Consider the following 16,376-nt stretch of genomic DNA (forward strand, 5'->3'; position numbering starts at 1 on the left):
AAGGTTAATATGACTTGATCATAGATGCATACACCTTGGAAAGTAATAATCTATAGTTAAATATTGTTAGATCAAAATAGTTAGTTGAAATCAGGTTTCCCAGAAAAAGAAAACACATATTTAACATAATAAATGATTCTTGATTTACTTGTTTCATCACACTTCCAACACACAAATTATGAACCCAAACAATCCAAGAAGTATTTCTTAAGCAATTTTATAACCTTTTCATGCTGTTTCACTTCTTCTCCAAACCAAACTTTCTCCAACAATTGCCTAAATCATTTCATTATATATACATCCAACTTAATCAACTTATCTCCATCAAACTTTCAATTCCTCTTAAAAGTAACCATGTCAAAGATTAATAGCAACGGTGTATCTGACTCATCAACAACTAGGCGTCTTCCTACCCCAGGAAAAGCCACCGTGCTAGCAATAGGCAAGGCCTTCCCGAGCCAACTCGTGCCACAGGATTGTTTGGTTGAAGGATATTTTCGTGACACAAATTGTGTCGACTTTGCCATGAAAGAGAAGCTCGAACGCTTGTGTAAGCAACTTTATATTATTATAACGACATGTCGTTGCTAAAGGGTCTGGTGACGACAAATGGGGACATGTCGTCAGTAAAAGTTCGTCGTATCATATTACTTTTCTTCTAGTGAATGAAGGAAAATAAAGTACAATGTATTTTTTATTTTATAAAACAAAATAATAATAAAAAATAGATATTTGGTTCCGTCAAATCGGTAGCAAACACCCATTTTGCTACAGATTTGATCCGTAGCTACAAATATCATCGTTAATCTATGAAACCGTATGTTAACGATTTTAGCTAAAAAAGGGTGTTGCTAATTTAGCTAGACATTTTGCTACGGATTTTTAGCTACATACTCTTTTTGCTCTAGAGTTTTTACAACAAATAATTTGGCTATGGGCGTTACCTACAAGTTTTGCTACGATTTTTGCTACTTATTCTCCTAGGAATCTAGCAAAATTTCATAGCAAAAAAATATATGTGTACTAGTGAGAATTTATTTTTGTAATTTTTGTAAAATTTTTTAATCTTTTTGTTTGTTTTGAAATGATAGGTAAAACAACTACTGTGAAAACTAGATACACAGTCATGTCAAAGGAAATCCTTGACAAATATCCAGAACTAGCAACAGAAGGCACAGCAACTATTTCTCAAAGGCTAAGCATAGCAAACCAAGCTGTAACAGAGATGGCGAAAGAAGCTAGTTTAGCCTGTATCAAACAATGGGGAAGACCTGTTGAGGACATCACTCACATAGTCTATGTTTCCTCAAGCGAAATCCGTCTTCCAGGAGGTGATCTCTATCTCGCTAGCGAGCTAGGGCTACAAAACGATGTTAATCGCGTAATACTATACTTTTTAGGATGCTACGGAGGCGTTACAGGCCTCCGTATCGCTAAAGATATCGCGGAAAACAACCCTGGGAGCCGAGTGTTATTGACCACTTCCGAAACCACCATTTTAGGGTTTCGACCACCAAACAAGTCCCGACCATATGACTTGGTCGGGGCAGCTCTTTTTGGAGATGGGGCTGCAGCAGCTATTATTGGTGCAGATCCCATCTCCAATGTTGAGTCCCCGTTTCTGGAACTGAGCTACTCTGTGCAGCAGTTCCTTCCGGGGACTCATAATGTGATTGATGGACGGTTGACCGAAGAAGGGATAAACTTTAAACTTGGACGTGACTTGCCTCAAAAGATTGATGATAACATTGAAGGGTTTTGCAAGAAGTTGATGGAGAAAGGTGGTGGTGGTTTGGAGGACTTTAATGAGTTGTTTTGGGCGGTGCACCCGGGCGGTCCAGCGATATTAAACCGGTTGGAAACTACATTGAAGTTAAGAGGGGATAAGTTGGATTGTAGTAGGAGGGCTTTGATGGATTTTGGTAATGTGAGTAGTAACACTATATTTTATGTGATGGAGTATATGAGGGATGAGTTGATGAATAAAGAGAATGCTGAAGAGTGGGGACTTGCTTTGGCTTTTGGCCCTGGGATCACTTTTGAAGGCATTCTTTTACGTAGCCTCAATTAAGTGAACACAAGTTAACTATTGTTCAAGTATTAATATTTATATAACCCTAAGCAAGAAAATATTATAAGTATGTCACCCTTAGAATGCATGTTTCATGTTAACCATGAACTTTGCACCCTTCATTTCTATTATTTTCACAAGCTTTAACTTGTAAGTGTTTTCGGATGTAGCAAGTCGCGTGTTTCCATGCTGTCCACTAATCGGGCTATGTTAACGAATAAACTAGTGAGATTTATTGTTGATTCTGTGTTATGAACCGGCCCAAGCCCGTACAATCGGCCCAAATCAAATGGCCCAAACATGAAAAACGTTCCAGGTTATAAGCAAAGTCACAAGGGAGTCCAGGCATGAATGAACTTATGGTGAATTGGTTCTACTCTCCCATCTCCTTTCTCTCTGTATTCTCATCTTCTTTATATTGGATCCTAATTGCTTCTTGTAATTTCTAATTACAATTGAACGATTAATTGATTTGAGTGTTATCAATTGAATTATTTGGTTAATTCCACTTTGTATTGAGAAGTAATCACTTCATTCTGATTCCGGGTCTAAAATTTCACATGGGTTATGTGTCACGCAACATCAACACTAGGAAACTGATTATTGCGACAATAATTTTCTGTGGTAAAAAGGGTAACGAAACTTCTAGCTACCAACTATCATCAATCTATATTCTAGTTAAAGTCGACAACGATAAACTAAAAACATTTTACAAAGTATAAAAATGTATGTGTGTAAAACTGTAAATAGTATGTAAAGTTATATAAATAATAATATAATGTAGAAATTAATAAATTATTTTAAAAATTTTAAAATATATCTTTGGAGGATTTGAGGCCAACTAAAAATTGGGTCCAAACTCAAGTTATCGTATAATGAATATTAGAGCATGTTGTGGACAGGAGCCCGCGTTATGGCCTTTGTTATATATATATAAATATTTTTTATAGAGCTTGTGTTGTGGAAGAGGGGGGGGGGGGGGTAAGAATAGTTTGGATCATGATGTGCCGATTTGTATAGGTTTAACATTACGAATGCTCTTATGTCAGCCATGAGGCCCATGACTAGAGGCTTACTTAACCGGTGTATTTACACTATAAAATATGCTTTTAAAAAAACAATATTATTTTTTTTGTTTGTATTATGAGAAAGCATATTATAGTACATGCCGACACTGAATACAAATATCATACTTTTGAAATCATTGATTTTAAAGAAATACAAAACTAATCTAATTGAATATTATTTCTTTATAATACATAAATTTCTACAAAACATGAAGAATCCCATTGATATTGATGTGAGATTTGCCGACGTGTCCCATGAAGGATTTGATGTTTTAAAATGATAATTATAAGGGGGCCTTAAACCATTAGATTCCAAATTCACAAAGTTAATTGGATTGATTGTCAACCTTATTGTAAGCTTGACCCCTTTGATAGATGTCTTTCTAGTTGATCAACTTAATTTTTATATTAATTTTGTAGAGCCAAAGGCACTCAATAACTCAAACACGCTCAAACGAATTCCGACTGAACTTATTCTGATGGCACTGAAACCAACTCGGCGTTTATATTTTATGAACACCCTTGATTCAAGAGAACCGCAAAACTCTCCACCATCAGATTATTGACTCCTATGTAATTTTATTTTTGATTTGCGAGAACCAAACACCATCCTTTAGGGGATGAATGGTAAAGGGGTCTTATAGCATTGCCTTAGAGGCTAGCCAACTGTTGTATAAGTAGGTTATGGGCATGGTAGCGACGAGCCGATGACTAATGGCGTGGAGTGGTGACGATCATTCATGTTATGTAAGTTATGTACTTATTTAGATATTGAAATGTTTTGATTGATGTTGTGTGGTTAAAGTATGTATCCTTGTGATATGCGTTCATTAAGTTTTCATGTTAAAGCTACGTCATGATGTAAATGTTATGTTTGTGTTAAAGATCCCTTTCAGTGGTTTGTGAAAACTAGAAATTATACACCAAAGCTAATTTTAGTATGTACATAAGGTTAAAGTGTATTGGTTCCATAACTAGTAAGTTTTAAGAAGCGATATTTTGAAGCTTATCTTCGCCCCTTCATTCCACTACGTAGAAAAACCCTTTATTATTCATATATATATATGTGTGTGTGTGTGTGTGTGGTTTGAATCAAATACAAGTTAAATTAACGTGCTAAACGTGAGAATCAAGTAGAGTAATTATGTAATTACATCATAGGGTAATTATTATGTAATTATATTATAGAGTAATTATATAATTACTCTAATTGTATTTATAATTACACGACTTGATTTTACGTTTAGCACGTTAATTTCATTTGTACGCTAACCTCCCCCCCTCTCTCTATATATATTTAAAAATCATGAAATGACGTATATGATGCAAATACATGACTGTTAGATGTATACAATATTATTATTGATAAAACTAGTACAATGATTGTGTTAACTTTTAGTTTTGTTTTACTATAACATAATAAAGAAGGGGGTGGTCATTTATATTATATAGCATTAAGATCTTGTCATGTTCTTGTTGCCACTTTCATGTGTGGGTTCATTCGAGTAGTTAGTATGGTTTTTATATCCTAAAAGGCAAATTAGACAAGGATAGTGATGACAAAAGATCATTATTGCATTATGAGATATCTATATATAGTAAATGACAATAGTTAATGTAATTTAAGTTAACAAACATGTTAACTAATCAAACAAACAAACATACTAGTATAATCTTACTGATAGCAAAAATATTAATAGGGACTGGAAATCATGTTAACTAATCAATTACGTCAATATAGGAACCCATTAACCGAAAACCAAGACCCAACCCGAAACCAAACAAGTTCAAAACTCATAGAATAGGAATTAGTTTGGAATCTAAGTTAACTATCAGTTTGGGACCGGTTTATAGTTTTGGAGCAGGAACCAATTTGAAACCGGTATGTATGTACTTATGTATAAACTATAAATAAGTAGGACTAAATTTCTAAATACTCATAGTTATGAATAATATCCAAACATATGAATATATTGCATAAATTATATATGTAATTTAGCATTTTAAATGTTATATATATTAAAAGATATAAAAACTTAGACATGTAAACCACTAGCTTGATGATCTAATAGTAAATGTGTATAATTTTCAATCAAATGATCATGGATAGTCTTATTTGAGACATGAAAAAAGAATAAGAAGGAAAAAAAGACTATATGTTAAAAGTAAATATGTATAAAAATGTAATTCTATCACAATAATTTAAGCACTATATATAATAACTATTAAGTACAATCATATATAAACGACACTTGACAACCACAATTATATTGTATTATATAAATATTAATTTAATACTGATTTTACAGTTTTTCCACTATAAAGAAAAAGCTAATTCTAAACATTGATATGCTATTAGTTCGGGGACAAGATATAAAAATCAATAATTAATTATCAAGAAAAGGTATAAACTTCTTTTGGGCCCTATCTCTCCGTCTAAAGACTTTGATGTATTGATGATCTAGTATACTATTGTAGTATTTTTAACATCATGTGTTATATAACTTATATGACTATATCTTATGCTTATTGTAGAAACAAAAATCTCCATGTTATGATATATACTTTTTTAAAAATAAAGTGCATAAAAGTTACTTGATTTTAAAAAGATGATCAAACTATTGTTTGATGAAAGTAACTCAGTGGGTGAATTCATTCATTTATGGTTTACCTGTCACAAGTCGTCGTCGTTACATGTTTTAAATAATTACAAAATTATCACCGCATTTATTTTGATAAATTGCTAGTTTAATTAAATAAAACTCGTATATTTTTTAAGTCTCTCACGCGATTAACTATTTTTTTTAACGGCTAAACTACTCCTAACTCAACCTAACCCGTCTACGCAGGCGATTAAGTTTATATGGGATTTAGCAAGTATATGACATGCTGATAAACGTGACCCATCTCTTGTTAATATATTTACCAAAGAAATTTAACTATTGTACATTAACTTATATACGTGTCACACTGTCACACTGTAAAAGGTTATCCAGAGCTTAACTCAAAGAGCAAAGGTACAATAATATCTTATAGATATGGCTCTTGACCTTCAACCCAAAAGCCAGTGTCAACACAATCCATTAGCTGCCATGATGAAGGATAATAAGCGAAATCATCGTTAACGAAAGAAAGATCCGGCAAGTGAAAGAATGTATCATCATCATCATCATTATCTTCTATCGATTGTGAGGCCACTGATTCTTGAGTGTTATCTGTTGATGAAGATGACAATGACGACGACAAATTGTTTGATGAATCTTGTCTAGGTGGTTCGGCTTGGTCTCGACCAAATGAGGCGGCTGCCTTGGCAGCCGCTTCTTGAATGTCTTTTGGTGATGTAGTGGCTGGTTGTGGAAGTAGGTGCACCATGTCTGGAAAATTAAGGAATGCGGAAGGACCTTTTATCGCGATTGCTGCCACATCATGTGCTCGAGCCGCCATCTCAGCAGTTGAGAATGTTCCTAGCCGTATTCTTGATTTTTTCCTAGGCTCACGAATTTCAGACACCCATTTTCCCCAACTTCTCCTTCGTACACCACGGTATGTTGGATGTTGTTCTTCTTTCGATCTTTTTGTTCCTTTTCGATGAATGGTAGTGGTAGCAGCGACGGTGATGGTAATTACTTGGCCTTCATGTTCCATGTTTAAAAGATTAATGTTGTTGAATGGTGGAACATAGAGTTAAGAAGTAAATAAATGAGTGGATTTGAATTTGATTCAAGCATAAAATGATGAAATTGGTTTAAATAAGGAAAAGTTATTTGGCCTACATGAGGCATCTTATTCTTCTAGCATTATCTAAAGTTGTAAAAATGGATAGATAAATAGAAAAAGATGTCGGGGAAGATTGGGTTGATTTGTTAATAGTTTTATTTTAATATATGTATGTAAATGGAAATACTTTGTATTATAAAAACTATATTAATAAAGAAAAACTATTCATGTGTATCAAACATGTGATAATAGACCACCTTTTTTTGTACATTAAATTACTTAAAACTTGTAAAGATAAATAAGAACTCACCTGGTGTATTAAAATTAGGGTTGTTATAAGCCGAACCGAGCGAAGGTTGTTGCTTGGCTCGTTTCTAAACGAACAGAACCGAACGGCTGAAATTCGAACCGAGCGAAAATCGAAACGAGCCAAAAACGAATCGAACATTTTTCGATCGAACAGCGGTTTCAAGCATTATTTATTTCTTTTTCACTTTAAAATTTTCAATAATAAACAAATTTTAAGTTTGTAAATAATATATTTTATAAATAAATTAGCAGTTTTTAGACAAACGTAAAATATATTGTAAATTTTTATTAAAAATAAGTTTGAAGTGAGATATAATGAAAATGTAAACAACTTCTAGTATTCTAAAAACTTGAATCGAACAAATAAAACAACAAAGTTGATGGGATATGAAAATTTTAAATGAGTAAAAATAATTGTAAGCTTATATTTATGTGTTTTGTCTATATATTTATATATTTTTTCATATATAATTATATATAAAATAAATTAAATATATTCGAGCTGAACCGAACCGAGTAGGTCTTTGCTCGTTGCTTGGCTCGTTTGCAAATCGAACCGAACAGAGTGGCTCGTTTTCAATCGAGCGAAAAAACGAGCGAGTATTTTCCGAGTGAATGATGAGCGAGTTTGAGCGACGAGCAGTTTGGACGGCCCTAATTAAAATCTTGAAGATGTCTTAGAGGCATTTTTCATGCATTTACTTGTGAAAATGATAAAATAAAATAATGGGTTGTTTATTTCTTCTTAAAATGGTAAAATTAAGATTATATATGTATAGTATAATGTAGAAAGAATTTAGACCTGTTTTAAGTTGTAACATGTCATCATGTTATATGTTTTTTTTCATGATTTTTGTCTTATCTTAGTCCACTTGTGTCTATAAAACTAAAGTATATTAACTTATGTGACATTATGATTTAAAAAAAAAGGGTACATAACTATTTTTGGTTACTAAGATAAAAACATGTTGATATATTTAAATATATTTTCTAAATGCTTATAATTTTTTTGGTGAGCATTTTGTCATATATGATATGTGTATACCTTGATTGCAAGCCACTAGTTCACACAATTCATGTGATTTTACAGTTATTGGTCTTTTGCATAATAATGGTGGGCTCACACAATGATGTGTTTTTCCAAGATATTTGGTTTTAATGATACTTTTGTTATTATTTATTTTGAATATATAATCATGTAATCATTTTGTTAATGAAATCAAATCGAAGTTTTATATAATTTACTATAAAACGATTACAATAAAGTGGCAGGCAAACGGGCAACAAGCTGCGCCGCAACCCCCTTTTGAACAGCAAAGCCAATCCTGCTAAAAACGAAGCTTTGGGACCTAGAAGCTGAAGAGGTTCCGTGTACGACGCGCTGAACCCTACTCAAAAATTTCACAGCCTCTGGAGCCAGAAAACCAAATGTATCAAAGGCAAATGGTAGAAAGACATGTTGATTATCTAAACAAGCTTTCTCGTGTTTAACAACTTTGCCCGATTCAGCCTTCGACGCAGCCTGACCCACAACAAACCCACGGTCCCTGAGCCCAACAAGAGGAGACACTCCTGTAAGATCCACACAAGCGTGTTTCCTGCCCACCCGAACACAAGAATATCAGCTGGTCGTAAAGTAGACCTCCCTTCAATAGGATCCGTGAGAAAGTTAACAGGGGCCTCCTTTTTAGCAGAAATCCCTGCCCGTTTAAGAACATCACACAGAACATCCCTAACCAGATCATGTCTGTATTTAAAGCCAGGCAATTCTTTGCAATGCACCGCATGGTCACCAAAAGAATCCAAACAGACCTTACGACAAATTGGGCAAGGTTCATCCGTCGGGAACATAGGGATCATTAATCGGTACTTAAGGATAGCCCGATACTCCAAACCCGACATACGTTGGCCTAATCCTTCAATGGGGATGGCCGTTAGAAAATCCTGAGCCCGAGGAGCCCGAAGGCATTCAAACACCGCCTTTTGGCGAGGGGATAGATCAAACTTCACTTCTAAACTCTTGACGATTCCACTAAATAAGGCACTCGCCACAACATGTTGGGCTTTAGGGGGGGCGGTGTCCTTATTAGAGAACCCGCTAAGATCAAAATCTGGAAGTGAAGTACGTAAACGATCCATCGCACACCTATAATCAGAGTCCAACCCATAAATATCACAACCCCGAAGAATTTGGTCTTGCAAACACCACGACTGTGCTCTCGAAGCCACAAAAGCATATGTAGATACATCCTCGGCCGAACAGAGACCCAACCCCCCATAACGGATCGGAAGTGATGCCAACCTCCATTGGAGATCCCCAAAGAACGGACCTCCACAAACCACGATGTCCTCAATCGCCCTCCGAAGACCATTGTCAAATATAGAAACAGCTTCCCCCACATACATAGGTTGGCATGTTCTCAAACCGAACAAAAGCTTGGCGACTCCCATACATGAGCGAAGCAAAAGAAGCTCGCATTGAGGATCCCGAAGTCTTGGGAGACAGCTCATCAGTTCCACCGCGCTAGATGCCCTTTTCATAGCCAAACTGCTGATAAACCCCGCATCCTGGCTTACAGCACCACCAAGGAGTTTCACGCCAAGTACCGGCCTTCCAATCCCGCAAGGGAACAACCCCTCCTGTGCCTTCACCCCATTGCATGTTGGCCAAAATAACTCTGTTTTCTTAACGTTTAATTCAAGACCCAAACGAGGCCCCTCAGACCTGATAATATCTAATGCTTTGGCTACCTCTCTAGTATCCCCGATAATCGTGCCATCATCCAAGTACCAAGCATGAAAGAGAAGCTTGCACCGATCTCTGATTTGGTGAACAAGTGGGTGCAAAGCCAAGGCAAAAAGGAGAGGCCCAAGAGGGTCCCCCTGTTGAACCCCAGTGGTGGATTTAATGAAAGTATCACCCACATATAACCTAGCCGACTGCCCATATAAAAAATCCACCCAAAGAGAAATGGAAGGACATCGACTCCGAACCTCATGTAGAAGGGTCGTCCTATCAACTAAGTTGAAGGCATTGGAGAAATCAACAGTAAGCATAGCCAATGACCCATCCGAATGAAACTGATTTAGAAACCTGTTCGCGCTATGAAGCACGGCCTCTGCCCCACTGGGGACTCCCACCCCAAATTGAAAGTCACCGAGGTATTTAACCATCTCCTTCCCGACACCCCTCATAGCCACCTTAGAGACCAACCGCCTCCAAATGGCCCCAAAGGCAATAGGTCTAATCCCATTGTCCGGTTTAAGCAACGGCGTAAGTGGGGCAGACGCAACAAACTCTGCCAACACCTTAGGACACCTTCCCCCCAAAAATAAATTAACCACCGCAGAGATAGCCTTGAGCAAACCATCCGCAATCGGAGACCCCTCTCCGCACAACGCATCTAAAATGTGTTGGGCTCGCAAACCGTCCCGCCCACACGAAGACCCTTTAGGGAAAGACTTAATGCACCCAAGCACACTATCAACGTCCACGACAAGGGGAGACTCAGAAAGCAAGGAAGCAGGCATAATCGGAGGTGCCATGATGGGATGCTTAGACAATAAAGCGTTCAAAGTATCCTTACCGAAAGGTGCAACCCCTGAAGAGCATAATACCTTGACCGCAGCAGTGAAATGCCCGTCCGCAACTTTTCGCAAACATTGTTTAACATTGGCGCCCAACCCGGCGTTGTCAGACTCGGGTACAAACGCATCACCACCCGGGGCATCTCCTAGGGGTTGGTTAAAAAGCGATATAAGGAGCTCAAAGAAACCGTCACGGTCACCCCAAGCGGATAGCGACCGTTGAATAATTCGGCATTGCTCAGACTTTCTATTGCCAGACCTGCGTTGCTGACGATTAGAAGGTCTGAAAACTCGTAAGGTGCAACGTGGTAACAACAACAGTTTCACCCACGCCTCAACAGACTCTGGCATAGCCGCCACCTTACCCAGAGCACCCACTAAGGCTTGGGAAAAAGCCATACGACAACTATGAGGAATGTTTTTAACAGTCGTAATAGGAAGAGTGAAGACACGCTCAAGGAGAGCTACATCCACCTCCACCCTTCCCACCGCGACAACTTCCCTCCCAACATGTGGCTTCGTAATCCCCACTATATATTCCTCCACATCTCCCGTGACACACTTGTACCAGACCGACCCGTCATCATGATGGCACCCCCGACGGAGAGCATGTGACTCCATACACGCTCCACACATCCACCTACGCGAGACCTTTAAAGCCTCACCAACCGAAATAAACAAATCCAAATTTGTCGAGATCGCCTCCCGTAAGGTCTCTTTCTTGTCATCCGATGACAAATGAAGCCGCTTAATATGTGCGGCCAATCGAACCCCCTTGGACCCCGGTAATCCATCCGGGCAACAGTGGAAGCCTCTAAACGGACACGGCCAAACAACCTCCTCAATAGCCCCGGTCATACCACCCCCGACCCACAAAACACCCCGGTAGCCAAGTACCACACCAAGAAAAATAATAATAAAACAAAACTCGAGTTGAGTTTGAGGAATGAACACCCGAACCAAAGAGGAAGGAGGAGAGCAACCACCCGTTGCCCTCCCCTCCTCAAAACACCAAAAACAAAGATTATTTCATTGAGGCGTTTTGTCAAACACCTGGCGGGCAAACTATTTTCTTCAAAATTTTAGTTGATGATGATTCCTTTTTAAATGTGCAAAGTGAAAATGGGATATTTGATATATTTTGCAATGAAGGATAATCACAGCACAGGGATTTATCGAAAATCTAGAATAATGATTTTCGAATCTCCTAAGGACGCCATGCCGTGGGTTGGCCTGTATATTGTTGTTGCATCCTTGACATGCACCCTTGCAATGGCAGCTTATAATGATTCGGTTGTGTGAAATCTTAAGTTTGCGTGGGATAAATGATTTAGATAATTTCTTACCTGACCTCTATCAAGAAATTAGGATTAATTGATGTAAATTAGGATTTAGAGAGAATATTGAGACATCAATTATAGAAAGAACCGGATGGAAGGAAGAACTCGGCTAAATTATGGACGTGTAAGCTCAATTAATCTAGTGTTTGATTGATTTTAGGTCATATTTTGTTGGTTATTGCTTGACATTATATTCCTAATTCACTCACACCCACAATGAACCATTTTATGCTTTTGCCTTTGTTATATATATACCTCTTTACTTTTCTTGAAATAATATTGTTGACGACATTTTCATGAATATCGTATTATAAAGTTATGTCATTGCCACTTATAACTACCTTTACGAGCATTTCCATACGTCTTCTAAGGAAACGGTTTTGACAAACGCTATTACGGGATGGAAAAACGTCGATTATGATATTGCTTCTCACTCAAGATTGTAACAAACACTACTACACGATGAAAGCTAATACATTGTGCCAAACACTATTACGGGATAGAAAAAAGGTCTAAAGTAAAGTTAGGAAATTTATTTTATTTCATTTGTTAGAAATGAAAGAATCAAACCATCTCAATGTCCATTCTTAATATAACCTAATTTTGCTTTACTTGTATTAATAATCAGAGATGGAATTTTAATGTACTATTAACAAATTAATAAGTCATTTAATAGTATTTATTTGATTTAATGGAGTAGTTAGATATTCTTTTTATTCTTTAAAAAAAGGATGATGGCTTTGATAATTAAAAAATATACCAAAAAATAGTTTTATAAATGGGATTAATCAAACTCAGTTTGAATATAAAATAAAACCAATGTGGTCAAACTTGTTTAATTAACTTAAATATTATGATACTATATGTGATATTATATTTGTAAGGCCCATTTATGTAATGTAGTCTTTTGTATTATTATTTTGTTCATGATATATGTTGTTAGGTTTTGGTTTGTTTATGTATGTTTGGGTCCGAGACCTTGTAATGTTGAGCCAATTGGGCCGTAAATAATGAAGAATATGCATGTCATGTTTCACCTATAAATAGTGAAGCATGGACATGCATCACCAAACCTTTTTGCAAAATCTTATCTACTTTCCTACCAACTCTCTCTCCCTGTCTCTCTTTCTTTCATTTCTCGGCAATAAACCAAACACACTCAAGATCCGAGATCTCGGTTATACACAAGTGATTTCTGCTAGCTTGGTGTGAGATTGATCCAAGAACATTGTTGTTTGATCCGTATCTTAATGACTTACAATTGGTATCAGAGCTTTTGGCTATACTAGTTGAGGTTCTTGGGTCACAACATTGGATTTTAGTCTTGTTTAAGTGTCTGAAAGGTGTGTTTTTGTGCTACAAGTGTTTTTCAAGTTGGAAAGTGTGTTTGTTAGCTTCAAGATCGGTTAAAAGTTATACTCAAGAGTATTCAAGTGTTCTTCGGGTCACTTGTGGGGTGTGAAGCAGAAAAACAGGGTAAAAGTGTGTTCGTTTAAAGGACCATACATAAAAATTTGGATTTGTGCCTTTTTGAAATTCCAATCGAATCACATGTGGAAATTCCAGTTGAATCGCATTTGAAATTCCAATCGAATCGCATTTGGAAATTCCAATCGAACCGCATTTGAAAATTCCAATCGAATCGCATTTGAAAATTCCAATCGAATCGAATTTGGAGATTCCAATCACATCGCATTTGAAAATTATATTCGAATCACATTTATGAAAACAAATCGAATCACATTTTTAGAAGCAAATCGAATCGTATTTCTGAAAACGAATCGAAGCGCATTTGTAGAAACGAATCTAATCGCATCTCCTGTGCGATTCGTTTGTACTTAATGTTCCTAGACATATTTTGCTGCTTTTTGAGGATTGTATGGTTTGATAATCTGTTTGTCAAGATGACACATGATCCCGAGTTGTTGAAAAGTTACATAATGCTTGAAAATGAGGCCGAAATCACAACAAAACCTCCTAAGCTGTTGATATTTGAAAGTAACTTTAAAGAATTCAAATGGAGATTTAAAAATTATATGAGAATAACTGACTTTGCATTTTTTAGATCCACTGAAAGGGGACCTCATAGGCCTACTACAGACACTGAAAATGGACAAGTTGATATTCCTATTGAGAGCTACACTAATGAAGATAAAAAGATAATACTTGATGACGAAAAGGCCTTCTCTAACTTTAAGAGAATGCACAACCACTAAAGGGCTTTGGGATGCCTTGGTTGAGAAGTTTGAAGACAATATAGACATGAGAAATAGCCGGATGGAAATTTTGAGAGGAAAGTTAACATATTTATTCACATTCAAGGAGAATCGGTTGCAAACCTCATCAGCAGATTTGAGAAATTGATTACCAAAATGAGAAGTTCCGGAATTATTTATGAAATGTCAGAAATCAACAAGTTGTTGAATTCACTGCCATACATGTGGAACAATAGTGTGACTAACATTAAGAGAACAAATAATCTGAACACTACAACCTTATCTTACTTGACCTCCACCACAAGTCATTTGAGATGGATGAAAAGCTCAGATTGAAAAACCATGTCATTTCTCTCAACAATAGTGTGACTAACATTAAGAGAACAACTAATCTGAACACTACAACCTTATCTTACTTGACCTCCACCACAAGTCATTTGAGATGAATGAAAATCTCATATTGAAAAACCATGTCATTTCTCTCAACCATGCTGGGGTTTCTACAGGTTCAGGAATCAACACTTCTTTTCTAAGTCAATCTCATCCAACTGTTCATCAGTTAACAGGGTGAAAATGTAGAACAGAACAATTCCTTCAAGTCATCCGTGGGTCAATCAAGATCGTCAAAAACTAACTCCTTTCAAGATGCAGTCAACCAAGTTGTTGAGAAAGCTCTCAAGGCCCATGGGATCAATAAACCTTCAAGAAAAAAGACAAGCAGCTTGAGTAACTCCACCACTCAAGTTGATGACTCTCAAATTGCACTGTTCAATGCCTTTCTGGCTAGTCATAAGCAACCGCTACAAGGAAATCTGTTGCCTCCGTCTTTTCAACAATGAGACATTCCAGAAATCAACGAGAAAAACCTTGAGAAGATGGATATCAAGTATCATATGGCCATGACTGTTCACAGGGCCACAAACTTAATGAAGAAGCATGGGAAGAACAACTTCTAGGATTCTGATGGCAAACACGTTGGGTTTGACAAAGACAAGCTCCGTTGCTACAACTGTAATGAGATAGGTGTGATCTAATTGTTGGTTTGCTATATTACAACACGTTTATTTGATGTAGATGTCGTGCTCTAATAAAAAAAGTATTTTGAAAAGTTAAATACCTTTAACTAGTACGGGTAAGTAAGGTCGTCTTCACGAGGAATCAGTGACCAATTAATTAACTCTAGGCAGACAGACGATGTCAAGCAATTTGAATTAATTTGGTTGTAAAACGTTTTGAGAAAATATTGATACACCTCAGGTTCAGGAAATATAACAAACTGAATAATTATAACTCCTGTCAAATGGAAGTTTAAATTGATAAATATTTACTATACACAACAGTTTGATTGTGATAATTCACATAACCTAATCCGACGAATTGACACAACTGAACTTAGTCTACCTAATTACAAGCTTATTAGTATAAAACTCCTCAAGGTTTAACGATCAAAGGTAAACGGTTCAACGACTATAAGATCTTAATCTAAAATGTCAATGAACACAAATCAATTGATTTAATGAGATAGAATCCCAGAAAAAATATAAATAGATGTTTTAATAAATTCAGAAAACGTAAAGATTCAATCAACAAAATCTTAATAAAAAATTAATCCACACATAGAAACCATACACCTGAAGTGGTCAAGAAGGGGTTAGCCTTGCCTTTGCATCTTGAGTAGGTCGATTATCGTTTGGAAGGATGAATTAATGGATGATTTAGTGATTTAGTTAGGGTGTTAGTTTGGTGAGTCCTTGCTCCAAGATCGTCCAAAGCTGCTAGGGTATGAAGATAACTCGACTTAGGGTTAAACCCGGGCTTAAATATGGAAACAAATAATCAAAAATTGCCTTTTCGCGTCCCGTGTAACGCAAGATACGATAGGGCCACCGTAGCTTACGTGGGCCCAGCTCCAACGATGTCAACATTCTGCGTTACGGTGCCTGCTACGACATTTTTTGCCCAGCCACCATCGTAAGCTACGATGGAGCCACCATAAGTTACGGTGGAGGTAACACCCAAATCTTCAATTTTCATTTTTTATGCTTGTAAAAGGTATGTAGGTTCTACT

The 16,376-nt window shown here is 36.6% G+C and overlaps 2 protein-coding genes across 2 annotated transcripts; one reads left to right on the top strand and one right to left on the bottom strand.

Moving 5' to 3' along the window:
• The first annotated feature begins 121 nt into the window (after window positions 1-121).
• LOC143553982 (type III polyketide synthase A-like) lies at window positions 122-2,073 on the top strand. Its single transcript, XM_077043861.1, has 2 exons — window positions 122-550; window positions 1,092-2,073. Exons 1-2 carry the CDS (start codon window positions 133-135, stop codon window positions 2,069-2,071), a joined length of 1,398 nt encoding a protein of 465 aa, XP_076899976.1. The 5' UTR covers window positions 122-132; the 3' UTR covers window positions 2,072-2,073.
• Window positions 2,074-6,050: 3,977 nt separating this feature from the next.
• On the bottom strand, window positions 6,051-6,783 carry LOC143553983 (dehydration-responsive element-binding protein 1E-like). The gene has a single exon (XM_077043862.1). The coding sequence runs from the start codon at window positions 6,781-6,783 to the stop codon at window positions 6,169-6,171; it is 615 nt and encodes a 204-aa protein (XP_076899977.1). The 3' UTR covers window positions 6,051-6,168.
• Window positions 6,784-16,376: the final 9,593 nt, after the last annotated feature.

Source organism: Bidens hawaiensis, unplaced genomic scaffold (genome assembly GCF_021521415.1).
Source record: "Bidens hawaiensis isolate Kalapana, Puna unplaced genomic scaffold, B.hawaiensis_p1.1 tig00017468_1, whole genome shotgun sequence".
NCBI lineage: Eukaryota > Viridiplantae > Streptophyta > Magnoliopsida > Asterales > Asteraceae > Bidens > Bidens hawaiensis.

Bases quoted from the DNA above. Each gene is read 5' to 3' on its own strand.
- LOC143553982 (XM_077043861.1), top strand. From the start codon at position 133: ATGATTCTTGATTTACTTGTTTCATCACACTTCCAACACACAAATTAT. The intron at 551-1,091 runs GTAAGCAACTTT...TTGAAATGATAG, and splicing joins AGAGAAGCTCGAACGCTTGT to GTAAAACAACTACTGTGAAA.
- LOC143553983 (XM_077043862.1), bottom strand. From the start codon at position 6,783: ATGGAACATGAAGGCCAAGTAATTACCATCACCGTCGCTGCTACCACT.